General features: G+C 46.6%; 1 protein-coding gene across 1 annotated transcript; it reads left to right on the top strand.

The window, feature by feature from the left end:
• The first annotated feature begins 701 nt into the window (after positions 1 to 701).
• PHYKPL (5-phosphohydroxy-L-lysine phospho-lyase) lies at positions 702 to 26,426 on the top strand. Its single transcript, XM_079917460.1, has 13 exons — positions 702 to 1,010; positions 2,057 to 2,175; positions 3,329 to 3,488; positions 6,724 to 6,798; positions 7,569 to 7,656; positions 7,734 to 7,850; positions 9,405 to 9,487; positions 9,742 to 9,967; positions 22,047 to 22,201; positions 22,608 to 22,697; positions 24,553 to 24,683; positions 25,701 to 25,778; positions 26,239 to 26,426. The coding sequence occupies exons 1-12, from the start codon at positions 952 to 954 to the stop codon at positions 25,748 to 25,750; spliced, it is 1,353 nt and encodes a 450-aa protein (XP_079773586.1). The 5' UTR covers positions 702 to 951; the 3' UTR covers positions 25,751 to 25,778; positions 26,239 to 26,426.
• Positions 26,427 to 26,566: the final 140 nt, after the last annotated feature.

Here is a 26,566-nt window from a genome sequence, read left to right as displayed (position 1 = left end):
CCACCCAGCTCAGGCTGCAGTCTTACACCCTTGCTCTAGGGTTCACCGAGGCAGAAAGTCCCAGGAGGGGATATCTCTCTGCTATCCCGGGTTCCCATTCCCTTAGGAGCATTTTCCTCTCACTCCCTGGAATTAAGAGTCCAGCCTCTGCTGCACACTTGCTGTGTGTCTAAGAACAAGCCCTTTCCCTTTCTGAGCCTCCGTTTCCTGGCCATGTATAAGGCTCAGGAAGCCTCCTAACTCTCCTCCCACCTAAACACTGTAAGATTCTCTTAGTGTTGCTATAGCTTGTGTTCACCCTGCCTGGATTCCAGCAGAAGTCCTGGAGGTCACGCCAGGACCTCCTCAGTCAGCTCCAGCAGTGGCCTTGTGCCCTCCTTCTGCCCTTCCTGCTGCTCCTTCACGGGGCTGGGAAGTCCAAGATCCTGCCCCTGGGCTTCGCCTGCTTGAGGCCCCAGCTGTGCACCAGGCTGGGTGCCTGTCACACGTTCCCACTGAACGCTTACGGCTCATCCCATTTTATGCACGGGGAAGGCGACTTAGGGACTGAGCTCGAGGCCCCTGCCGAGGCTCAGAGACCCCCCCTCGAGTGCTGAAGCAGCGGCGGGGTCACTTCCCGGGGAGGGAAACAGCAGCGGCCGGGAGGGCGAGGACTGTGGTGCGTTCCCAGGGCCGGGGCAGCACTAGGCGAGGCGAGCACAAACCCGGCTCCCGCGCGGCGTTGTCTAAGGAACTTCGCAGAGGTGGGGAGCCCGTCAGACTCTTTAGCCAACTTAATTAAGGAACAAACTCGAAACGGCCCACCTGGGGGCGGGGCCGCGGGGCAAACGGTAGCTCCGAGTCGCGGTCTGCCATGGGCGGGGCTTGGGCGGGGCTTGGGCGGAGCCGGGACCACCCCACCCCCACCCCCGACCTCCGCGCAGTGTCTCAGAGCGAGTGCTGGCGGGCGCCATGGCCACTGATCCGCGCGGGAAGGCCGCGACTCTGGCCCTGAGAAGGCGGCTACTCAGGTACCGAGATGGCGACGCGGTGGGGGGGGCCGCGCACAAGGCACGCACGTCCGGCGCGAGCCTACAGGCCCCAGCCCCCGCGGCCTCGCACGACCTATCCCTGTTCCGGCGCCTCTGGCCCCTGAGACCCCGCCGCGCGCAGCCTGTCTCGGCTGTCTTATCCCGCGCCTCCCCCGCAGCGTCTTATCCACCCCCGCAGCCGGGCTCCTGGGAGGACCTCGCCCAGTGGTGGCCCGCCCTCCGGACCTGGGCCCGGCTCGAGAGTGACCCAGGAAGGGGCTGAAAGTCCAGACGAAGGGTGGGGTGGGGTGTCGGCTCACAGGCAGCCTTAGAGAAAGTCTACCCTTGACCTGTGTCTGAGGGGCTGTCGGTGGGACCTGGGGCATGAGGCAGCCTTGGGCTAGAGCTTGGGGCTGGCCCCCACCAGGGCAGCAGGCTTGGAGGGCAAGGACTTGTTTAGGGCCGAGAGCCAGCCACCAAATGGTGGTGCCCTCTTCACTCATCCCAGCAAAGAGACACTGCCTTAGGGAGCCCGTGTGGGTCTGGAGCAGCCACCTTTCCCGGGACCCGAGCGACTCAATGGGCACATGTGGGAATGAATGAAGCCACATAGCCTTAAAATAACTTAAGAAACAATTTGTTTTTGTTTTTTGCGGTACGCGGGCCTCTCCCGTTGCGGAGCACAGGCTCCGGACGCGCAGGCTGAGCGGCCATGGCTCACGGGCCTAGCTGCTCCGCGGCATGTGGGGTCTTCCCGGACCGGGGCACGAACCCGTGTCCCCTGCATCGGCAGGCGGACTCTCAACCACTGCGCCACCAGGGAAGCCCAAGAAACAGTTTGTTTTAGCAACTTCTTACCCCATCCTTTTCTCCTTTCCAGCCACCTGTGGAGTGGGGGAGGGAGTGGAGGCAGGGACGCAACAACTTGCCCTTCAAGTTTTTGTCCTTTCCAGAAACTGGGAAAGGGTAGGGGGAGGCCTGTGATGGGTGGATTTCTCCCTTCCGGTCTTCAGACATGGCTGTCCATTCGCTGTCTGTCCCCACAGCAATTCCTGCAGACTCTTTTTTCCTGAGGATCCTATTAAGATTGTCCGGGGCCAAGGGCAATACATGTATGATGAACAGGGGGCGGAATACATCGATTGCATCAACAATGTGGCTCACGGTCAGTATCGTACCTCAAGATGGGGCAGGAAAGCATGCCAACACTGTGCACCTGGTCCAAGGGTGAACCTGAGGTTCAGAGAGGTACAGAGAACTCAGGTTCTGCTTAGCCAGCATCCATGTGCAGAGGAGACCCGGTCTTTCTGGGGTAGCTGTAGAAGTTTCCAAGCAGTAGCTCTGCTAAATCAGCAGGAGTCAGAGACCTAAATCTAAGGGTCCACTTCCACTTGGGACTGATAGTGAGCTCAGAGAACAGCAGTCGGCCCAGCCATGGCCAGCAACCCAACAGGACCCTGGCCGAGCCCTGGCAGTCATGGCAAGGCTTCAGCCCATGTGATCATCTCAGGTCCTGGATAAGGAAACTGAAGTAGGAATTTAGTTATCCAGTTGAGGCCACCAGAGCTGGTGGAAGGAAAGGGAGTTCCAGACTGCCTGGGTTCATATCCCTGTCCTCCACTTGCTATCTTTGTGGCAAGTTTAAGTCTCTGTGCCTCAGTTTGCTCATCTGCAAAATGAACATGATAATACTTGGTATGCACCTCCAGATGTTTTGGGGAATTAAGTGGGTTAATTCATGTAACTTGCTTTGAGTGTGCCTGGCACTTGGTGAGCACCCAATCATCTTCATTCTCTTATCATAATCCTTGGCCATTGGCCATCATTACTTCCAGCCCCCCTGCCTGGTGAAGTCAAGCCACTGACGACACCCCTACCCCTTGTCCATCCCCCATATCCCACACCCCTGTCTTTGTTGAGCAGAAGGCCTCAAGAAGCTTCCTAAAGAGTATAGGTTTTTATAAGTATATGTATAACTGATTCACTTTGTTATAAAGCAGAAACTAACACACCATTGTAAAGCAATTATACCCAATAAAGATGTTAAAAAAAAAAAAAAAGAGCATAGGTTTTCGAGATCAGGTTTCTGCCAGAGAACTTTGCCTTCTGCCAGAATCTCAGGGACTCCTTTCTAGGTCTCCCTTTCCAGACTGGCACCTCTGTCTCACCCCCTCTGTCTTTAGACTCCCGTCTTTCCTCTGTACCTCTGCCTCTATAACTGCATCTCCTTTAGTTGGGTTCACAGATTGGGGCTGGGAGAGGCCCGGAGGGATTGGCTGAGTGGGGCCGGCTGTGTGATGGAGGTGGCCCTCTTGCAGTTGGGCACTGCCACCCTCTCGTGGTCCAAGCAGCACATGAACAGAACCAGGTGCTCAACACCAACAGCCGGTACCTGCACGACAACATCGTGGATTACGCACAGAGGCTGTCCGAGACCCTACCGGAGAAGCTCTGTGTATTTTATTTCCTGAATTCTGGGTAAGTGCACTGTGGCCAGCCCCCAGCAAAAGGATGAGACAACAATGGAGAGATTTGCTCACATGGGCATAGCATTGTGTAGCCGACGGAGTGTGGGGAGAGGCAGCCCTCAGTGGGCCAGGCACCCACGCTTCCTAGCTGCAGGCCCCACTGCTTCTCTGTCAGATCCACTTTCCTGTTCTCTTTGTAAGGAGTGCCATTACCTCTCTTCTAAGATCATTGTTGGGGCTTACCAAGGTAATATGTTCCTTTATTTCTGCTTTATGCATACACAGGCACAGTGCTGGGAGCTACAGCCAAAATCCCTGCTCTGTAAGGAACAGAAACATCAAAGATGCTTCAAAGAAATACAAAATTACAAAGAGGAATCATTGTCTGGAGGAAAACTACAGAGAATAATGAGGCATAGAAGCAGTGGGGTGACCTGGCCTGCTCTGAGAGGGTCGGGGAAGGCGTCCCTGAAGAAGTGATGTTAGGCTAAGAGCTGACTAGGGGATAGCTAGATGAGGAGGAAGGTAGGGTGCTGCCCGCTCCATTGGAAGTGTTCTTGTCAAGGTCACCACATGGAACAGCCTGTACAGAGGTCCTATGGCAGGAAGAATATTTGCACCCCAGTGCACTTGAGCTAAAAGGCAGCCAGTGAGGGAGGGCAGAGGGTGGGAGCCTGGGGACACTGGGGAGGGAGACAGGGCCCATCACCCAGGGCTTTATTGGTCAAGTGAGGAATCTGTGTATCCCAAGAGCATTGGGAAGCCATCAGAGGGTTTTAATCAGGTAAGTGATGTCATCAGGACTGGAGGAAAGCAAGAATGGACACCATTAGGCACCAGTTTAGTGACCGGTGATAGGTTATGCTACACTGGGAGTAGCAGTGGAGGCAGAAATGGCAGATGATGGCGTGTACACAGAACCAGCCCAGTGTGCCTGGGAGAGAAAAGTACAGAGAATTATGAGGCATAGAAACAGTGGGGGGACCTGGTCTCTTTGCTGCCCTTGTCTTCCTGTTTCTCAGTAATATTGACAGTTACCACTCTCTCTGGTCTTGCTTCCAGAACATTTCACGCTTCTTGTTTTCTGCCAGCTTCTGGCCACTCCCCCTGTCTCCTATGCCAATTCTTCCTACTCTATTCCTCAGGGCTGGTCCTCTCTGAGCCCTCTGCCTTCCTTACCTCATCCATTCCCATGTATTACATATCATCCACATGCTGGTGACTCCCAACTTTGTATCTTTTTAAAATTTATTTATTTATTTGGCTGTGCCAGGAATTCGTTGCAGCACGCGGGATCTTCATTGCGGTGTGCAGGATCTTTAGTTGCGACATGTGAGATCTAGTTCCTTGACCAGAGATCGAACCCGGGCCCCCTGCATTGGGAGTGTGGAGTCTTAACCACTGGACCACCAGGGAAGTCCCCCAAATTTGTATCTTAAACCCAGATGTTTCCCATGTGTTCCAGCCTCAAGGTTCTAACTGCCCACTTGACTTTGGAACAGGTCTAACATCACCTGTCCAGAAGACATCAGGGGTTGATCATCAGGTTTCCTTGGTGGCGCAGTGGTTAAGAATCCGCCTGCCAGTGCAGGGGACACGGCTTCTATCCCTGGTCTGGGAAGATCCCACATGCCGCAGAGCAACTAAGCCCATGAGCCACAACTACTGAGCCTGTGCTCTAGAGCCCACGAGCCACAAATACTGAGCCCGCATGCTGCAACTACTGAAGCCCGCATGCCTAGAGCCCATGCTCCACAACAAGAGAAGCCACCGCAATGAGAAGCCCATGCACCACAACAGAGTAGACCCCGCTTGCTGCAACTAGAGAAAGCCCGTGCGCAGCAACGAAGACCCAATGCAGCTAAAAATAAATAAATAAATTTATTTTTAAAAAAAAGAAAAGAAAGAGTTGTCTTCGCTAACACCTGGTGTGGGACCATGGCACTGGCTCTCCCTGACATTCTCAGGCACCTACCCCAGACTTTCCCAAGAAGACCGGCCCTCCCTCACCCTATCTGTCCTGGCAAATGGCAGCACCGTCTGCGCCTCTGCTCAAGGTAGAAACGCACCCTCCTCCCAGTCCTGCATCAGGCTTGCCTTGTCTGTCTCCAGGTTGTCTCCTAACTCCATTCACCTCTCTCTGTCTGCGTGGTCACCACCTGCTCTCACATTCGTGTCCTCCTAGGTCTCCTCACTTGCACTTTAATTCCCTTCTACTCCATTATATACACAGAGAGGCTTCCTCCTCATATGGGAGCTGAATCATGTCCCTTCTCTGATTAAAACTTTTCAGGAGCTTCACATGGCACTGAGAAGAAAATCCAGGCTCCTTCTGCAGCCCTGCCTATCTCCCCACTTCCTCTCTCATGCTGCCCCTGGCCTCCCTTGTCTTCTTGTGGTTCCCTGAGCAATTTTCCTTCACAAGGTCTTTGTGTGTGCTGCTCACTCTGCCTAGAAACTTCACCCTCAGGACTCTACAGGTGTGGCCTTCGTCTGTTCTGGCTGCCGTAACAAAATACCGTAGACATGGTGGCTTAAACAGAAATTTATTGTCCCACAGTTCTGGAAGTCAGAATCCAAGATCAAGTTGCTGGCAGATTTGGTTTCGTTGAGTCCTCTCTCCTTGGTTGCAGGTGGCCACCTTCTCACTGTCTTCACATGGCCTTTCTTCGGAGCATGCACACCCCCGGGTGTCTCTCTGTGTGTCCAAATATCTTCTTACAAAGAGACCAGTTGTATTGGATTAAGGCCACCCAGATGGCCTCATTTTAACTTAATCACCTCTTTAAAGGCCCTGTCTCTAAATACAATCACATTCTGAGATACTGGGAGTTAGGGTTTCAACACATGAATTTGGGGAGACACGATTCATCCCATAACACCCCTTATCTAAGGTAGGGCCCCACCTGATTCTCTCGGTACCCTGTGTCCATTGTAGCACTTACCAAATGATCATTCTGTCTTTGTTTTTTGGCTTTCGTGACGCATAGTAGAATGTAAGTTCCAGGAGGGCCAGAGCCTGCCTGTTTTACTTACTATTTTCGCCCCCAGCTCCTAGCACATTGAAGGCATTTGATAAATGTTTACTGAATGAATAAGTGAATGACTAATGAATGGTGTCCTAAGAATCTTCTTGCTGCTGGAAGGGCTCTTCCTTCCCTCCAGGTTTCTCTGTAGAAAGCAGTTATCCTGGAGGGAAAGCCCTTGGATAGCTGTCCAAGCAGTATCCACTTTTTCTGTCATAGGTCAGAAGCCAACGACCTGGCCCTGAGGCTGGCGCGCCAATACACAGGACACTGGGACGTGGTGGTATTAGATCAGTAAGTGCCATTTCCAGAAGCATGGGCCTGCTGCTTATTGGGGATCAGTGAGGCTCTGATTTTGGGTGCCTTGGGCAGGAAAGATGAGGGGCCTGGGCCTGGAGAGGATCATGCGGACCTGGCCACAGAGGCACCCCACACACACACACCAGGCGGCTCTTTCCCCCGGGTGTCTCTTCTGTGGTGGCAGCTTCTGGGGAGCAGAGAATGCTTTATAAGGTGGTGAGAGTTGGTCCCACATATTAGGTATTAAAACTGTTGTAGGGACTTCCCTGGTGGGCCAGTGGTTAGGACTCTGCACTGCCAATGCAGGGGGCGCGGGTTTGATCCCTGGTCGGGGAACTAAGATCCCACATGCCGTGTGGCACGGCCAAAAGATAAAAAAAATAAAATTAAAAAATGTTCCAACAGTAGCTCCCATTGTACTGAGTATCTGCTGTGCACAAGACCCAGGCCCAGGGTTAGAGCATTATCACATTTAAGGTTCATTACAACCATGAAGGAGAAACACCACCACCCCCAACTTTACAGAGGAGGGAACTGAGCCCAAAGATTTTAACGATTAGCCACCGTTACATAGCTAGTAAGTGGCCTTGGAGGAAGGCTTGCTGACTCCAAGGCCTGTGCTCGTTCCTGGCCCTAGGACTCAGGCTGTGTCTGAAAGGTTGGTCTTCCCTGAGTGTTTCCTGAGGTGAATAGACAGTTGTCAGGGCCAGGCCAGGGAGTACATGCCACCTGGGTCTGAGCCCACTCTCCCTTCTCCTTCCCAGTGCTTATCATGGTCACCTGAGCTCCCTGATCGACATCAGCCCCTACAAGTTCCGGGACCTGGATGGCCAGAAGGAGTGGGTCCACGTGGTATGCACTGCTCAAGTGGGCAACAGGCCGGTGCTTGCGCCTCAGCCTGGATGACATGGTGCTGTCACTCCCCACAGGCACCTCTCCCAGACACCTACCGGGGCCCCTACCGGGAGGACCACCCCAATCCAGCTGTGGCCTATGCCAGCGAGGTGAAACGTGTGGTCAGCAGCGCACAGGAGAAGGGCAGGAAGGTAACCACATCCACGCAGGTCTGGTCCAGCAAACAGCAAATGTTGCCAGCCCTGGACTGGATCTTGGGAACCCTGAGAGAAATTGGAACCAGGGCCTGCCCTTTGGGAGTCTAGTAGAGGGATTAAGTGCTCAGCAGAGAGTTTAGGTAGAGATATGTCCTGGGCGTTACTGGACTTCAGGGGCCCAAGCTGGGCTGGGGTGTGTGTGATGGTGGGTCCGTGGAGGGGGTGCTGCCTGATTTTAGTAATACAAGGTGAGTAGGAGTTAGCCATTCAAGGCGGGGTCGGGGTAGACAAGGAAAGGCATCCTCAACAGAGCGGCGGCCTGTGCAGGAACCATGTGAGTATGGGGCCAGGCTGAGCCGGCAGGAGATGAACCTAGAGAAGCAGGCAGGACCATAGGCCCGTGGACTGCAAGTGCCCCTTTAGCTGAGGGGCTAGAGGCCATGGGAGACCTTTATAGAGTTTAATAGAGTTTTAAGAGAGAAGGTAATAGGACCAGGGGATGCAGTTGAATGCGGCCAGTCTGAGGGCAGGTGACATGAGGAGGCCCTGTTGGCCCGAGTGAGCAATGGGGAGACCCACCCAGGGCAGCGTAGTAGAGATGGATTGTGGCGCAGAGACAGGAGAGATATGTCATACCCTGGAAGAGCAGCAGCCACGGCAGCAGTAGAGGGGAGGGAGCTGGTGATTGGTATTAGGGCTCTCTAGAAGGCTTTGCTGAAGGAGTGACAGCTGAACACAGGATATATAGCAAAGACAGGCCAGAAAGGTTGGCAGAGCCAGATCCAGGAAGCCTGGCCCATGCATTTCCGATGCTCTGCACCTACTTATATAAAACCAAAAAAGAGATTCCTGTGGTGGCAGCATGGGTGGGTGACCAGTTTCCCACCCCGTCAGTCCTTCCTTCATCCCAGCAGTAGCCTCTGAAGCAGCTCCAAGGCAGAACACAGTTTGGAAGTCATTGCTATAAGCAAAAGGGTCAGTGAAGGGTTTTAAACAGGACAGTGATGAGCTCAGTGTCTACATTGAGGCATCACCCTGGTGGCCAGTGGAGGATGGATTGGAAGATGTGTCCAGTTAGAAGGCAGGAGGCCAAGGCAGAAACTGGCACGTCTGCCAGGAGGCAGGAGTATCCAGCGGGGAGGGGAAGGAGTGGGTGCGACAATGTTACAGGGATAGAGTCAGAGGCTGTGCTGACTGATAGATGAAGAAGGAGGCTGGATCAAGGATGGGGCCAGATTTCTGTCCTAGTTGGGAGGGATGGGACTCACCATATGGGAGAAGGGAAGGAACAGGCTTATGGGGGAGAAGTCTGGATTTCATCTGGAGCATGCTAAGTACAGGGGGTCTGAAGGCATCCAGGTGGTAAGAATTGGTTCAAGGCCTGAAAAAGCTATGTCACAGACCCTCAGGTGTGATGTGGAGCCCAAAGTGGGGGCACAGTGCGGACAGTAACTCATCATGTTTGGAGCCAGCACTGAGCCAGCATCAGCGGACGCGCTCAGCTTGCAGCTCAGCCCCTCCGCAGTGCCATTCACTTCTCCTCCACAGATTGCAGCGTTCTTTGCTGAGTCTCTGCCCAGTGTGGGAGGGCAGATCATTCCTCCTGCTGGCTACTTCCCAGAAGTGGCAGGGTGAGTAGGTGGGAGAGGCTGCCCCAGGGTGGGGTTTGCCAGCCTTTGTTCCAAATTCCAACCTCAGCCTGGCAATTCCTGCCAGAATTGTCAGACAAAGCCCCTGAAGAAATAGTGGCTCCAAGAAGGCCAGCTATCTGCATAAGGTCCCCACCTTACTGTTGGCAAAGCCAGGATTCAGAGTCCCAAGACCCAGCTCCTGGTCTCCTCCCTCTCACCACAGTCCCCCATCAGCCGTGTGTCCTCTGCCACAGGCACATCCGCAGGGCCGGAGGGGTCTTTGTTGCAGACGAGATTCAAGTGGGCTTTGGCCGAGTAGGCAAGCACTTCTGGGCCTTCCAGCTGCAGGGGGAAGACTTTGTCCCCGACATTGTCACCATGGGCAAGTCTATTGGCAATGGCCACCCTGTAGCCTGTGTGGCCACAACACATGCTGTGGCAAGGGCATTTGAAGCCACCGGCGTCGAGTACTTCAACACGGTGAGTGAAGGCTCCAGGGCCAGGAAGCACCATGGTGGCTTCTGTACAAACAAGGCCACTACTACTCACTAATTTTTTTGTAAATATAGTTGTTTTATCGTAAATATTACAGTAAATATAAATAGATATAACCCATATAAACAAAAGCTCGTTGGCTTCCTCACAAGTTTTTGAGAGTGTAAGGGAATTCTAAGACCGAAAGTTTGAGAACCACTGCATTATCATTCAATTCTAGTTTTTTCAAATCTTTTTGTTAACTTCTGACTTACTGCCACTTATTCTTTTGATACTTATTCTGTAAAATGTGTTGAGGTGACCTGGTACGTGATTGTTCTACATGTCCTACATGTCCTACATGTTCTACATGTCCTTGTTCTACATGTCCGTGGGTTCTCTAAATGTTGTTTGCCAGACTCCCTGAATGTCTCTTAGGTCACACTTGTTAATTGTGTTGTTTGAATCTTCTGTATTCTTACTGGATTTATTTTTTTCCTACTTAACCTATTAATAATTAAGAACTGTGTGTTTAAATCTCACACTATGATGAAAAATGATCAATTTTTTTCTTGTAATACTGTTAATTTTTGCTTCATATATTGTGAGGCTGTTAAGTAATATATATACTACTTAATAATATTAAGTAGTATATATATATACTTTTGAGTTTTTTTGGCCACGCTGCTTGGCTTACAGGATCTTAGTTCCCCGACCAGGGATTGAATCTGTGCCCTCGGCAATGAAAGCATGGAGTCCTAACCACTGGACTGCCAGGGAATTCCCAGTATATATGGTTTTTTTTTCTGTATGTTCATTGGGAATTGAATCTGTTTCTTGATTGAGGTATAATTGACATATAACATTATATTGATTTCAGGTGTACAACGTAATGATTCAGTACTTGTGTGTGTGTGTATGTATATATGTGTGTGTGTGTATATATGTGTGTATGTGTATATATATATATATGGTGATCACCACGATAATTCTAGTTAACATCCATCACCATACATGGTTACAATTTTTTTTTTCTTATGATGATGAGAACTTTTAAGATCTGTTAGCAGGTTTCAAGCATACAATACAGTATTATTAACTACAGTCACTATGCGTCCCTGGGACTTAATTATTTTATACCTGAAAGTTTGTACCTTTTGACCCCCTTCACCCATTTTGCCCACCCCCACCTCTGGCAATCACCAATCTGTTCTCTGTATCTAAAAGTTCAGGGTTTTTGGGGTGTTTGGTTTTTGGTTTTCTTAGATTCCACATATAAGTGGAATCATATGGTATTTGTCTTCTCTGTCAGATTTATTTCACTTAGCATAATGCCCTCAAGTTATGAAAGCATCTTGTTGCAAATGGCAAGATTTCCTTCTTTTTTAGGGCTGAATTTTATATATATACATTCCATTCATCAATCAACAGACACATATCTTGGCTATTGTAAATAATTCTGCCATGACTGTAGGGGTGCAGATAGCTCTTTAAGATAGTATTTTCAGTTCCTTCAGATAAATATCCAAAGTGGAATTGCTGGATCACATGGTAGTTCTATTTTTAGTTTTCTGAGTAACTTCCACACTGTTTTCCATAGTGGCTGCACCAATGTACATTCCCACCAACAATGCACAAGGATTCCTTTTTCTCCACAACCTTGCCAGCACTTGTTATTTCTGGTCTTTTTGATAATAGCCATTCTAACAGGTGTGAGGTGACATCTCATTGTGGTTTTGATTTGCATTGCCCTGACGATTAGTGGTGTTGAGCACCTTTTCGTATACCTGTTAGCCATCTGTATGTCGTCTTTGGAAAAATGTCTATTCAGATTTCTACCCAATTTTTAAAATTTTATTTATTTAATTTATTTATTTTTGGCTGTGTTGGGTCTTCGTTGCTGTGTGCCGGCTTTCTCTAGTTGCGGCGAGTGGGGCTTCAGTAGCTGTGGCACGTGGGTTCAGTACTTGTGGCTTGTGAGCTCTAGAGCACAGGCTCAGTAGTTGTGGCGCACGGGCTTAGTTGCTCCGTGGCATGTGGGATTTTCCTGGACCAGGGCTTGAACCCGTGTCCCCTGCATTGGCAGGCAGATTCTTAACCACTGCGCCACCAGGGAAGCCCCTCTACCCAATTTTTAATTGTATTGCTTTGTTTTTTGCTACTGAGTTACATGAATTCTTTATATATTTTGGATATTAGCTCCTTATCAGATACATGATTTGCAAATATTTTCTCCCAGTCAGTTGATTGCCTTTTCATTTTGTTGATGATTTGCTGTGCAAAGCTTTTTAGTTTTATGTAGTCCCACTTGTTTATTTTTGCTTTTGTTACCTTTGCTTTCAGTGTCAAATCCAAAAAATCATTGCCAAGACCAATGTCAAGGAGCTTACCGCCTATGTTTTCTTTAGGAGTTTTATGATTTCATGTCTTACATTCAAGTCTTCAGTCCATTTTGAGTTAATTTTTTGTGTATGGTGTAAAATAGTGGTCCAGTTTCATTCTTTTGCATGTGGCTGTGCAGTTTCTCAAGAATTGAGTCTTTTATTATATGGAGTAATAGTTTCCATTCCTAATAAGGTTTTTGGTCTTAAAGTTTATTTTATCTGATATTATAAAGCTAAGTCAGCTTTCTTTTGACTATCAATTACCCAATGTATTATTTTCCACCCTTCTATTTTCAACCTTGTGTGCTCATGCTTTAGGTGTATTTCTTTTAACCAGCATATATCTAGAATTTGGGTTTTTGACCAAATCTGTTAATATTTGACTTCAAAGTAATGACTTTCAATTTAACGTAACTATTGATGTATTTAGGCCTGTTGCTAGCATCTTAATTTATAATTTCAGCTTACCATACTTTTCTGTGTCTTTTAATCCTTCCTATTTTATTTAAGTATCTGTATTACAAGTATTTCATCCCAAATTCCTTTCACTGGAAGCCTTTATGTTGCAAACCTTCTGAGGTCTTCTGTGCCTAAGGGTATTTGTGTCAGGCCCTCATATTTAACTATTTTAGCTAAAAATAGAATCTAGGTCCTAGTTACTGTAAAAGTATATTCCAGGGACTTCCCTGGCTGTCCAGTGGTTAAGACTCCACGCTTCCACTGCAGGGGGCACAGGTTCAATCCCTGGTCAGGGAACTAAGATTCTGCATGCCATGCAGCAGGCCTAAATAAATAAAGTCAGTGCTGATGGATTCATTTTTTTTAAAAAGTGTATTCCATTGTCACCTTGCATGCAGTGTTGCTGTTGAAAACGCTGAAATCACTGATTCTTTTTTAGTTGAGATATAATTCACGTATTATAAAATTTACTCTTTCAAATACAAATTCAATGGTTTTTAATTCAAGTACAATTCAGTCTTTTATAGTATACTCACCAAGTTGTTCAGCCATTATTACTGTCTTAATTTTCATTGTTGTACATTTTCATCACCCCAAAAAGCAACTCCATACCCATTAGCAATCACTCCCCATTGCCTTTTCTCTGCAAGTACTGGCAATCACTAACCTTCTTTCTGTCTCCATGGATTTGCCTGTTCTTGACATTTCACATAAATGCAGTCACACAATATGTGACCTTTTGTGTCTGGCTTCTATCACGTAGCATAATGTTTTCAAGGTTCATCCATGTTATAGCATGAATCAGTCTTTCATTCCTTTTTATGAATGATTAATGTTCCATTGTATGAGTATACCGTGTTTCATTTATCCATTCTTCAGTTGATGTTTGGTTGTTTCCCCTCCTTGGTTATTATGAATAATGCTGCAGTTGACCATTCAGTGTAGATGTTTTTGTATGGAATGTGTTTTCAGTTCTTTTGAGCGTATACCTTACCTATGAGTGGAATTGCTGGGTCATATGGCAACTCTTAAGTTTAACTTTTTGAGGAATGACAAAGTTTTTCCAAGCAGCTATACCACTTTACATGCAACGTATGAGGGTTCCAATTTCTCCATATCCTCTCCAGCGTTTATTTTCTCTCTTTTATTATAGCCATCCTAGTGAGTGTGAAGTGATATCTCATTATGATTTGCATTTGCCTGATAGCTAGAGGTGCTGAGGTATATATACACATAGCTAGAGGTGCTGAGGTATATATACACATACACACACATATGTATGTGTGTATATATATATATATATCCCATTATATGTGCCATATATATTCCAAAGAATATATCCTTTGCAAATTTTTTAATTGGGTTACCTGTCTGTTTTTGCTGCGTTGTAAGCATTCTTTTTTTTTTTTTTTTTTTTTTTTTTTGCGGTACGCGGGCCTCCCACTGCCGTGGCCTCTCCCGTTGCAGAGCACAGGCTCCGGAGGCGCAGGTCCAGCGGCCATGGCTCACGGGCCCAGCCGCTCCGCGGCATGTAGGATCTTCCCAGACCGGGGCACGAACCCGCGTCCTCTGCATCGGCAGGCGGACTCTCAACCACTGCGCCACCAGGGAAGCCCTGTAAGCGTTCTTTATGTATCCTAAATACTAGATTCTTACCAAATACATAATTTGTAAGTATTTTCTCCCATTATTTGAGGTGTCTTTTCACTTTTTCGGTAGTATCCTTTGAAGCACAGAAGTTTTTAATTTTGATGAAGTCCAGTTTATTTTTTCTTTGGTTGCTTGTACTTTGGAGTCATAGCTAACAAACCATTGCCTAATCAACGGTCAGAAAGATTTACACCTCTGTTTTCTTCCTAGAATTTTATAGTTTTTATTGTTATATTTAGGTATTGGATCCATTTTGAGCTAGTTTTTAAATATGGTATGAGGTGGGGTTACTTAACTTTGCATATAGATATCCAGTTGTCCCAACACCTTTTGCTGAAAAGACTGTTCTTTATTATATCTTATCCCATTGAATCGTCTTGGCACCCTTGTCAAGAATCAATCAACCAGGGCTTCCCTGGTGGTGCAGTGGTTAAGAATCCGCCTGCCAATGCAGGGGACATGGGTTCAAGCCCTGGTCCAGGAAGATCCCACATGCCACAGAGCAACTAAGCCCATGCGCCACAACTACTGAGTCTGCACTCTAGAGTCCACGAGCCACAACTACTGAAGCCCGTGTGCCACAACTACTGAAGCCCGCGCACCGCAACAAAGAGTAGACCCCGCTCTCAGCAACTAGAGAAAATCCGTGTGCAGCAGCGAAGACCCAATGCAGCCAAAAATTAAGTAAATGAATTAAAAAAAAATCAATCAACCATAAATGCATGATTTTTTTTTTTTTTTTTTTTGGCTGCATTGGGTCTTAGTTGCAGCACACGGGATCTTTGTTGTGGCATGCAGGATCTTTCGTTGCAGCACACAGCCTCAGTAGTTGTGGTGCGCATTTTCTAGATCTAGCACGTGGGCTTAGTTGCCCCATGGCATGTGAGATCTTAGTTCCAGTTCCCCAATCAGGGATTGAACCTGCGTCCCCTGCATTGGAAGGTGCATTGGATCCTTTAACCACTGGACCACCAGAGAAGTCCCAAATGTATGGATTTAATGGTTTATTTGTAAACTTCCAGTTCTGTCCCACTGATCAAAAATCTATCCTCCTGCCAGTTGCACACAGTCTAGACTACTATACTTTGTAGTATGTTTTGAAATCAGGAACTGTTAATCCCCCAGTCTTTGTTCTTCTTTTTGAAGATTGTTGTGGCTATTCTGAGTCCCTTGCATTTCAATATGAATTTTCATAATCAGCTTGTCAATTTCTACCAAAAAAGCAGCTTGGAGTCTGATAAGAGATTGCATTGAATCTGTAGATCAATTTGGAGAGTATTGCCATCTTAACAGTACTAAGTCTTCTAATCCATAAACATGAGATATCTGTCCATTTATGGAGGTCTTTGTTTTTCAATCATGTTCATAATTTTCATTGTAAAAGTCTTTTTCTTTTTCTTTTTTTTTTGGCCACACCACATGCGGGATCTTAGTTCCCTGATCAGGGATTGAACCCACACCCTCTGCAGTGGAAGCGCAGAGTCTTAACCACTGGACCTCCAGGGAAGTCCCTGTAAAAGTCTTGAACTACTTTTGTTAAATTTACTCCTAAGTATTGTATTCTTTTTCATGCTTTTATAAATTGAATCGTTTTTTTCATTTCACTTTAAGATTCTTCATTGCTGGTGTATAGAAATACAGTTGATTTTTGGATATTGATCTTGTATCATGCAGCCTTACTGAATGCATTTATTAGCTCTAATAGTTTTTTATAGATTCTGTAGAATTTTCTGTGTACCAAATTATGTCATCTGTGAATAGAAATGGTTTTCTTGTTCCTTTCCATTCTGAATGCCTTTTATTTCTTTTTCTTGCCTAACTGCCCTAGAACCTCCAGTACAATATTGACTACAAATGGCAAGAGTAGACATCTTGTCTTCTTCCTAATCTTAGGGGAAAACATTCAGTCTTTCACTGTTAAGTATAATATCAGCTGTGAGTTTTTCATAGAAGCCTTTTATCAGGTTGAAGAAGTTCCCCTTTTTTCCTAATTTTTGAGAGCTTTTATAATGAAGGCTGTTGGGTTTTATCAAATGCTTTTTCTTCGTTTATTGTAAGGATCATGTGATTTTTTTTGTCCTTAATCCTATTAATATGGTTTATTACATTATTTGATTTTCACATGTCAAACCAACTTTACATTGCTGAGATAAATCCCATGTGATCATGGTGTATAATCCTTTTTATATGTTGCTAGATTAAGTTTGCTATTTTAATTTTTGAGGATTTTTACATCTATGTTCTTAAGAGATATTGATCTATAGTTTTCTTGGGATATCGTTGTCTGGTTTTAGTATCAGGGTAATACTGGCCTCAAAGAATGATCCAGGGGCTTCCCTAGTGGCGCAGTGGTTGAGAGTCTGCCTGCCGATGCAGGGGACACAGGTTCGTGCCCCGGTCCGGGAAGATCCCACATGCCGTGGAGCGGCTAGGCCCGTGAGCCATGGCCGCTGGGCCTGCATGTCCAGAGCCTGTGCTCTGCAACGGGAGAGGCCACAATAGTGAGAGGCCCGCGTACTGCAAAAAAAAATGATCCAGGAAGTGTTCATGCCTCTTCTATTTTCTGGAAGACTTTCTGAAAGATTGGTAATAATTCTTTCAACATTTTGGTAGAATTCACCAGTGAAGCCATCTGGTTCTAGGCTTTGCTTTGTGAGGATTTTTTTTATTATTAGTTCATTCTTTTTACTTGCCACAGGTCTATTCAGATTTTCTATTTCTTCTCGAATCAGTGTCAGTATTTTTTATCTTTCTAGGAATTTGTTCATTTCATCTAAGTTATCTAGCTTGTTGACAGACAGTTGTTCACGTTATTCCCTTATACTTCTTTTTACTTGTATAAGATTGGCAGTGATATGTCCTTTTTCATTCCTGATCTTAGTAATTTGACTCTTCTTTTTATCTTGGTCAGTCTGGCTAACGTTTGTCAATTTTGTTGATTTTCTCAGACAATCAACTTTTAGTTTTGTTGATTTTTTTCTATTGTTTTTCTATATTTCTATTTATTTCCACTGTAGTCTTTATGATTTCCTTTATTTTTGCTTTAGATTTAGTTTGCTCTTCTTTTTTATACTTTCTTAAGGTGGAAATATTCATTTGAGATTTTTTTTTAACAGAAGTATTTACAGACATGAAGTTTTCTGTAAGCATTACTTTTACCACATCCCATGAGTTTAGGTATGTTGTGCTTTCTTTTTCATTTATCTCTAAATATTTTTTAATCTCCCTGTGACTTCTTTGACCCATTGTTTGTTTAAGCATGTTATTTAATTTTCACATTTTTTTAGTTTTTCAGTGTTCTGTTATTTATTTCTAGCTTCGTTCCACTGTGGTGAGAAAGATACTTTCTATGATTTCAGACTTTTAAAATATATTAACACTTGTTTTATAGCCAGTATATTGATATATAGTCTATCCTGTAGAATGTTCCATGTGCACTTGAGAAGAGTATTTATACTGCGTTTTTGAAGTGGAGTGTTCTGTATATAGCTATTAGATCTAGTTGGTTTATAGTGTTGCTCAAGCCTTCTACTTCCTGGTTGGCCTAGTTGTTTATTATTGAAAATGAGAGACTGAACTCTCCAACTGTTCTTATTGAATTCTGTAGTTCTCCTTTCAGTTAATTTTTTGCTTTACTTATTTGGGGGCTCTGTTGTTAAGTACATATGTATTTGTAGTGGTTATATCATTTTGATAGATTGACTCTTTTATCATTATGTTTTCCTGTGTTGCTAATAGCAATTTTAATCTTGCAAGTCTTTTATGTCTGATATTACTACAGCCACACCAGCTCTCTTGGTTACTGTTTGCATGGCATACCTTCACTCTCTTGCTTTCAACCTACTTGTGTCTTTACCAGTGCTCTTTATTTCTTCATGTGGATTTGATTTACGTCTGATGTCGTTTCATTTCAGCCTGAAGAAATACTGTTAGTATTTCATGTAAAGTAGATCTGCTGCTGACAAATTTTTTCAGTTTTTTCATTATCTAGAACTACCTTAGTTTCTCCTCTTTTTCTTTTCTTTCTTTCTCCTTCTTTCTTTCTTTCTTTCTTTTCTTTCCTTTCTTTTTTATTCTGCACCATGCATCTTGTGGGATGTTGGATTTTAGTTCCCCAACTAGGGATTGAACCCGGGCCCTTGGCACAGAATCCTAACCACTGGACCACCAGGGAATTCCTGTCTCCTTTATCTTTGAAGGATACTTTTACTTTATAGAGAATTATGGACTGACAGTATTTTTCTTTCATCACTTTGAATAGGTCATCCCACTGCCTTCTGGCCTTTAGGGTTTCTGATGAGGAATCAGCTATTAATCTTGTTGAGAATCTCTTGTACATGATGAGTTGCTTCTCTCTTACTAATTTCAATATTCTCTTTGTCCTTTTTTTTTTTTTGAGTTATAATTGACAGACAACATCATATTAGTTGCAGGTGTACAATATAATGAGTCAATATTTGTATGTATTGCAAAATGATAACCACAATAAGTTTACTTGACATCCATCACCATAAAGTTACAGTTTTTTTTCTTGTGATGAGAACTTTTAAGGTCTACTCTCTTAATAACTTTCAAATATACAATACAGTATTGCTTGTTTGTTCTGGCAGCGCTGTGCAGCACATGGGATCTTAGTTCCCCGACCAGGGATCAAACTCAAGCCCCCTGCAGTGGAAGCACAGAGTTTAACTATTGGACCACCAGGGAAGTCCCCAGTATTATTAACTATAGTCACCATGCTGTACCTTACATCCCTGTGACTTATTTACAACTGGAATTTTTTTACCTTTGACGACCTTCACCCATTTACCCACCCTCTTGTTCTTGTCTTTTAGTACCTTGGCTATGTTTTGTCTAGGTATGAAACTTGTTTATTCTACTTGGAGTTCATTGAGCTCCTTGGATGTTTAGATTGTTGTTGGGGTGTTTTTTTAGTCAAATTTAGTAAGTTTTTGACCATTGTTTCTTCAGATATTCTTTCTGCCCCTTCCTCTCCTTCTGGAATTCTTATTTGCATATGTTGGTATGCTTGTGTCCCACAGGTCTCTGAGGCTCTGTTCATTTTTTTTATTCTTTTTTCTTTCCGATTTTCAGACTGGAGTGTCTCAATCAACGTATCTTCAAGTTTGCTGATTCTTTCATCTGCCTGATTAAATCTGCTGTTGAGCCTCTTAATTTTTCATTTCAGCTACAGTGCTTTTCAACTCCAGACTTTCTATTTAGTTCTTTTTTATAATTTCTATTTCTTTATTGATCTTCCAAATTTGGCAAGACGCCATTTTCATGCTTAGCTTTTAATTCTTTAGATATGGTTTCCTTTAGTGTTTAAGCATATTTATAATATCTGATTTAAAGTCTTTGTCTAAAAAAAAAGAAAAAGTCTTTGTCTAATAAGGCCATCATCTGGGCTTCCTCCATAACAGTTTCTGTTGATTGTATCCACACCCCCCACCACCACCACCCCATATATGGGCCATGCTTTCTTCTTTCTTTTCATGATTCATAATTTTCTGTTGAGAACTAGACATTTTTAAATAATATAATGCGGCAACATTGGAAATCATTTTCCCTCCTCATGGTTTGTTGTTGATGCTTTTTGTTGTTGTTTGTATATTGCCTTTTCTGAACTAGTTCAGAACAGATAACTATGTTATCTATTATGCTAGTTCAGCATCTTGGCCAGGCCACAATTCTAAACCAAAGATGCTATGGGTAGAACACACGACCTCTTAACGAGTTCACAGTTGATAATAATATGCAATAAATAGCCTCAATCCATCCCCTGTGTCCATCCCACACATAATTTGCTTTGGACATATCAGAAAGCTGCCTCACAGCAAATCACCTAGGAAGCTTTTTATGATCACAAGTACGAGGTTCTGCAAGCAAATTTTCAAGATGGTCTACAGGATACCACTGCATACCCATTAGAATGGCTGCAATTAAAAACTGCAACAGGGCTTCCCTGGTGGCGCAGTAGTCGAGAGTCCGCCTGCCGATGCAGGGGACACGGGTTCGTGCCCCGGTCCGGGAAGATTCCACATGCCGCAGAGCAGCTGGGCCCGTGAGCCATGGCCGCTGAGCCTGTGCTCCGCAACGGGAGAGGCCACAACAGTGAGAGGCCCACATACCACAAAAAAAAAAAAAAAATGCAACAATTCCAAATGTTTTTGAGGATGTGGAGCTACTGGGATTTCATAGACTAATGGTGGGAATGTAATATGGTACGACTTTGGAAAACAGTTTCACTTTTTTATATAGTTAAATATATATTTATCAAGCCGTCCAGCAGTTCCACTCCTAGGTATTTACCCAAGAGAAATGAGAACGTATGTTAACAAAAAGACTTGTTATAAATGTTTATAACAGTTTTATTCGTAAATAGCCCCAAATCAAAACAAGCCCCAAGGTCTATCAACAGGAATTTGGATAAACAAATTGTAGTGTGTCCATATAATGGAATACTATGCAGCCATAAAATGAACAAACGACCAATACAAACAACATTATAGATGAATTTTAAAAACATGTTGAGCAGAAGCCAGGCACAAAAGGTTACATATTTTGTGATTCCATTCACATGACATTCCAGAAAAGGCAAAACTATAGTGACAGAGTCAGTGGTTGCCTGGGCCAGTAGTGGATGGGAGCACAAGGAACTTTGGGGAATGCTGGAAATGTTTTGTATTTTCATGGTAGTGGAGGTTCCACAGGTAGATACATTTGTCAAGTCACACTGAACTACATACATTTTAAATATATGCAGTTTATTGTATGTAAACTATACCTCAATAAAGTTTTGTGGTTTTTTTAAGATATAGTTTAAAAAAAAAAAAAGATGGTCTGCAGGAGACCCCTTCCTTCTGACTTTCTGCAATGCAGGTCCTCAGACACCTGCAGGGCCAGGTGGAGGAAGTGAGTCAAAGCACTCAGGGTGCCTGAAGGGGACAGGTAGTGCCAAGGTAGCCAGATAGGCTAGGTTTGTTTTAAGTCAAACATATTTTTGTGTTAAGTCTCTTCTTAAGACATTAGCACCTAATTCAAAACTTTTAATTATGCTACACAAGCCAAACACAATGAATCCTCAGGCCGCATTTGGCTCACAGGCAGCTTGTGGTCTGCGCCCTAAAATCTGCCTTGGGCTCAGCCAGCAGAGCTGTGAGCTGGAACCACAGAGTGACTTTTCCTGGGTGTGGCTCTGGCATGCTGCTCTTGACCCTCCTTGAAAGAGGTGATGGGCAGTGCAATGCAGTGGGTCTGGGTCCAGTCCATGAGATGGGGCCCTGAGCCTTTTGACAAAAAACAGCTGTGTGGGAATGCCTAGTACATCCTCTCCTCTGATTTTTGCATGTTCTTGGGGATCCTATTACTTGGCCTGGATTACAGTCACATTAGCACCTGGAAAGATGGGACAACCCATGGGGGACTCAGAAGAACCCCATTTACTGCCCAGCATGCTGAGCCCTGAGGGGTTCAGGCCTGTGCTCATCACTGCCTTTGCACTGTGTGTGGCAGTTCTGCTGCTCTTCACAGTCCCTGAGGCATGGCCCACTCTGCTGAGCATCTGACATGCTCTTTGTCGCCTGGCTCAGTTTGGGGGCAGCCCAGTGTCCTGCGCTGTTGGGCTGGCCGTCCTGGATGTCTTGGAAAAGGAGCAGCTGCAGGCTCATGCTGCCTCTGTGGGCAGCCTCCTGATGGAGCTCCTTGGACAGCAGAAAGCCAAACATCCCATCCTTGGGGACATCAGGTGAGGCTCAGGGTAGCAGTCACCACCTCCCAGGGGCCTGGTGTGGTTCCTTCATTCACTTCATCACCACCTGGGATGGTGGGAACTTTTATCTCCACTCTGCAGAGGAACTGAAGCACCTACAGGTGCTACTGCCCAAGATGGCACCTCTGGAGGGAGGAGGGGGGTGAAGCCAGGATCAAACTTTCCTCTAGCCACATTGAGGGCCCCTCACCATCACAGTTACTTCCTGGAACTGTTTTAGCACCCTCCAAGGGTTCCTACAGCTCTCAGCCTCCCCAGGAGGCAGAGGTGCAAGCCCTGGTGGGCTTTCTGACAGGGGCTTGGCTGAGGCCCAGGCAGAGGGTGAGAGCAAGGACCATGGTCCCTCAGGCCTGGCCTCCTGAGATGTCACCTTCTGCTCCAGGGGCGTTGGGCTCTTCATTGGTGTGGATCTGATCAAAGATGAGGCCACAAGGATGCCAGCAACCGAAGAGGCTGACTATGTGGTGTCCAGGTATTTTTTCTTGAAACAACTTGTTTCTACGGCCCTGACTGGGAAAGAGCTCCCCTCTTGCCTCTCCCAGGCACGCTGGGCCCACACAGGGTTGACTGAAGGAGGTGGCTTTTAGCCTCTGGGTTAGAGGGCTGCCAATCTGTGCACCCCTTTGGGCTCTGCGGACAGAGAAAGCGGCCCCATCAGCTCTGTACCCAGTGCCTGGCAGCAAAGGCTTCAGATGGGTGCGGTCCGTTCCCAGCCTGAGCAGACACTTAGGCCAGAAATGCCAAAGCTGCAGAAGCTCTCAGACCCAGGCAGCCCCAACGCTGCATTTCATAGCCCCAGGCTGCCCGAGGGAAGCAGCTTCTCCAGAGCCATACCTGAGGCTGTGGCAGAACCAGACTCTCCATTCCTAGAGGGTTTTCAAATAGGACTCCTGTTCCTTGTCTGGATGGGGAGTGTCTGGATGACTCAGCATCTCAGGACTCAGGAGCCCTCGCTCCCAGTTCTGGTTCCCATGTTCTTTCACTTGAACCCCAGGCAGGACCCAAGCCGCAGGACCCTTTCCCTTCTTGTTTCGTTACTTCCTTTTTATTTCCATTCCTCACTCCTACCTCCTTCCCCCACCTTGGAAAACCCATCTAGTGTTTGATGCGTGTCCTTATTCAAGTTGTGAAATGTGTGTCATTCTGTTTCGAATTCACGTAAACAGTATTGATGTAAAAATCGTTCTCCCCACACGTTTTTTGAAGCTGACCCCTCCTGCGTGGCTGCCCAGCCCCTGCCTTCTCTGTGCTGGTTGGGCACATCCACCAGCTTACCCACCCTTTCCCCCAGGGAGCCTCAAGACTCAGAAATTCAGGATGGTCTGTGGGAAGGAGAAAGTCAGATCCTCAGCCAAGCCTGACCTCCTCCACCTTACAACCACCCCTGTGGTTTCTCCAGTTCAGTGAAGAAACAGGAACCAGGTGGAACGGTGTTTCAGTGGCAGTCACCCTGCTAAAGGCAGAGCTGGATTTAAAGTCCAGAACCTGATCTTTCTAGCACAGATGCTGTCAGTGCCAGGAAGACTGGGATGCGAGAAAGGAGCCAGAGGCAGGCTGAGGACACCCTGCTCCTGACAAGACTTACATAAAAGGAATAAATAAAAAAGAATGAGAGTGGGGGGTCAGAGAGAGTGTAAATACAGTCACATCAGACCCCTTCTCTCAGAGGCCAAAATACCTTCCTAGGTTAAAAGTGTAAATGTGGAATATTAAAAACAATTATTAGATACCAATGATGATGTTAAATAACTCCCAAAAAGAACTGGAAATTAAAACTGGATAGTCCTGTCTGGGGTTACAACATAACCTGGGGGCAGAGTAGAGAAAGGGTTGGCAGGGAAGTTAGAAGCTAGGTGAGGGCTCCATGGGTTCACTGTACTACTCTCTTTGTGAATGCTGGACACTTTCCATGTAAAAAGTAAACCATACAATGTCACATAAACCATGTTAAAATGAAAAATGCAAGGACTCTTGCTGTCCACATTGTAGCCCCGTGGCCAATCTCGGCTTCAACTGGGGCTCCAGGGAGGGATGAAGCAAGACCCCTGCTTGGGGGTGGGGGGGGGGGTGCAGGCAGCAGGCTCAGGGCCAGATGTAGGGCACCCCAGACAGGGGCCTCTGATGCTGGGCCATAAAGTTGGGCAGGAGTTTGGCAGGGAGTGGCCAGTGCTGTATCCTGGTGGGAACTGGCCTATGGAAGGTTCTGAGGGCAGTGTGGCTGGAGTCGCGCCCACGAGGCCAAAGCCAGGCTGAGGAAGGTCTGAAAGGCCCATGTGAAGTGTCCTTGGCTGGTGGGCAGCAGGCCCTGCTGTGTCCTATCCTTGCAGGCTGAAAGAAAACTACATTTTGTTGAGCACCGACGGCCCCGGAAGGAATGTCCTGAAGTTCAAGCCCCCGATGTGTTTCAGCTTGGACAACGCACGACACGTGGTAGCAAAGCTGGATGCCATCCTGACAGGTGAGCCTGGAGACCCAAGGGGCAGCTGATAACTGTGTCTCTACAACCCAGCCTGGAGCTAGGACCTCCCAGCATGCCCAGGGACAGGGGTGCAACAGCTGAGCCAGGTGTCCTCTGAACAGTGCAGGGAGTAGGGAGCTGAAGTGAAGGCCTCCCCTATTCCTGCCTGTGTCCCCCAAAATCTGAGCCCTGGGTAGATGGAAAATGAGCCACCACCCATCCTGCCTGGGCAGGCACCAGTGTGGCATGCAGGACAAGGGAAGCAGGGCTGGGCTTTTAAGCCCAACTATCGGAACTAGTGGGAGGTTCCATTGTGTCCTTAAAGCCTCCCTGAGATGTAGGTGGCAGTAGCTTTGCTTTCTTCAGCTGCTAAGTGGCTGAAATGAGATTTGCACCCTGGACTGATTCAACACAAAATGAAATCCCTCTGCACATTCCTTATCATTTAGGAAAGTCAAACTCTCCTCTAAATCCACTTACAAGGAAATCTATAATTACCAAATTGGACACATCGATGCACTGAGGCGATATTGCATGTACAGAGCTCAGTGGGGGACCCCAAAATAGGCAAAATGCTATCTTCCTGATAGAGATCAGAGCAGCCCAGCTACAACCACCCCCACCCCACCCCCAGGCTATTTCACTGTGGTCACAAGGTCTCTAGAGCTGAGGTCAGTCCCTACTAGACACAACTGGAGGTGGTACGGAACCTGCTGGGGGAAGGGAATGTATTTTCGGGAAGCCTGCGGAGGAAAAGCTGACTGGGCACAGAATTGGCTTGGAGTTACTGTATAGAAGGGACTTCAGTTGAGCCTGGAAGCCTCAGAAAATCTGAGGGCTGGTTTTGTCCTCTTGGGAAATTGTTGCTGACCCTGTGGTGGCCTGTACACATGGGTAAAGGGTGGGACATGGGCTTGGACAGGCCAGTGGGCCCAGTCTCCACACTGCCATCCAAGAAGCCTGGACACTGAAGGCAGAAGTCTTTAGCAGAGGAGAAAGGTTGACCATCTTTTTCAGACATGGAAGAGAAAGTGAGAAGTTGTGAGACTCTGAGGCTCCAGCCCTGAGGCAGCTCTGCTGAGGGGTGTCCTCTAGGTAAGTGGCCTTACTTCTTGTTCCTAGAGAACCAGAACTGGGTTCCTTACCACCTATTTAGTAGCTCCTTCAACATTCTTGTTCCAAGTGATGTCCCCTTCCCACAGGTTAGTTTTAATACTGGGAGGCTCTGGCTGCCTTGGGCTCTCCCCATCCCCCATCTCTGAAAAATCTCCAAAGTACTTAAGTTTGCATTTGATGGCTGAGCAAAGAATATAGCTATTTCCTCCCTTCTCCAGCGGGTTCCTCTACGGGAGAGCTTCTGGCAGGCTTTATCCACCTGCAGCCCCCAGCCAAGTGCTGTGTCTTACAACTAGCTATCTTAGGCCTCAGCCACTAGACTTGGGGTGCTCCAATCAGGCCAACAGATAGGCCCTGCCACAGGGGGCCGTTACAACCAGGAGGGGCACCATCTTGCCCAGATCCAGCTGGCCCTTTGTGTGTCTGCTCTTATCTTTAGGTTCACACTGTCTTTGCTGGGAGAGAGAATCCCATTTCCAATGGCAAGTCAAGACAGGTGTTCCAAGGTGCTCCAGACTCGAACTGCCCTGGGGACACTGGGGCAGTGTCCCCACTGAGGGTGGTAACCCTCACTGTACTGTTTTCACCCCCCTGAACAGCTGCCCCAAATATCTGAGCCACTCCACTTTCTTTAAAGGGGCACAAGTCCTAGGCAGGGCCAAGTCATTAAAGGAAACTAACCAAAGATGTGGAGAGTGTGTGCTTATGCCTGACAGGATGCAGGTTAGGTGGTCTTGGAGGATACTGGAGCTCTGGAGCACCTGTGT

This window comes from Stenella coeruleoalba (genome assembly GCF_951394435.1).
Source record: "Stenella coeruleoalba genome assembly, chromosome: 3".
NCBI lineage: Eukaryota > Metazoa > Chordata > Mammalia > Artiodactyla > Delphinidae > Stenella > Stenella coeruleoalba.
Note: the sequence above shows the minus strand (reverse complement) of the source record. Positions and strands in the feature narration are given on the sequence as shown.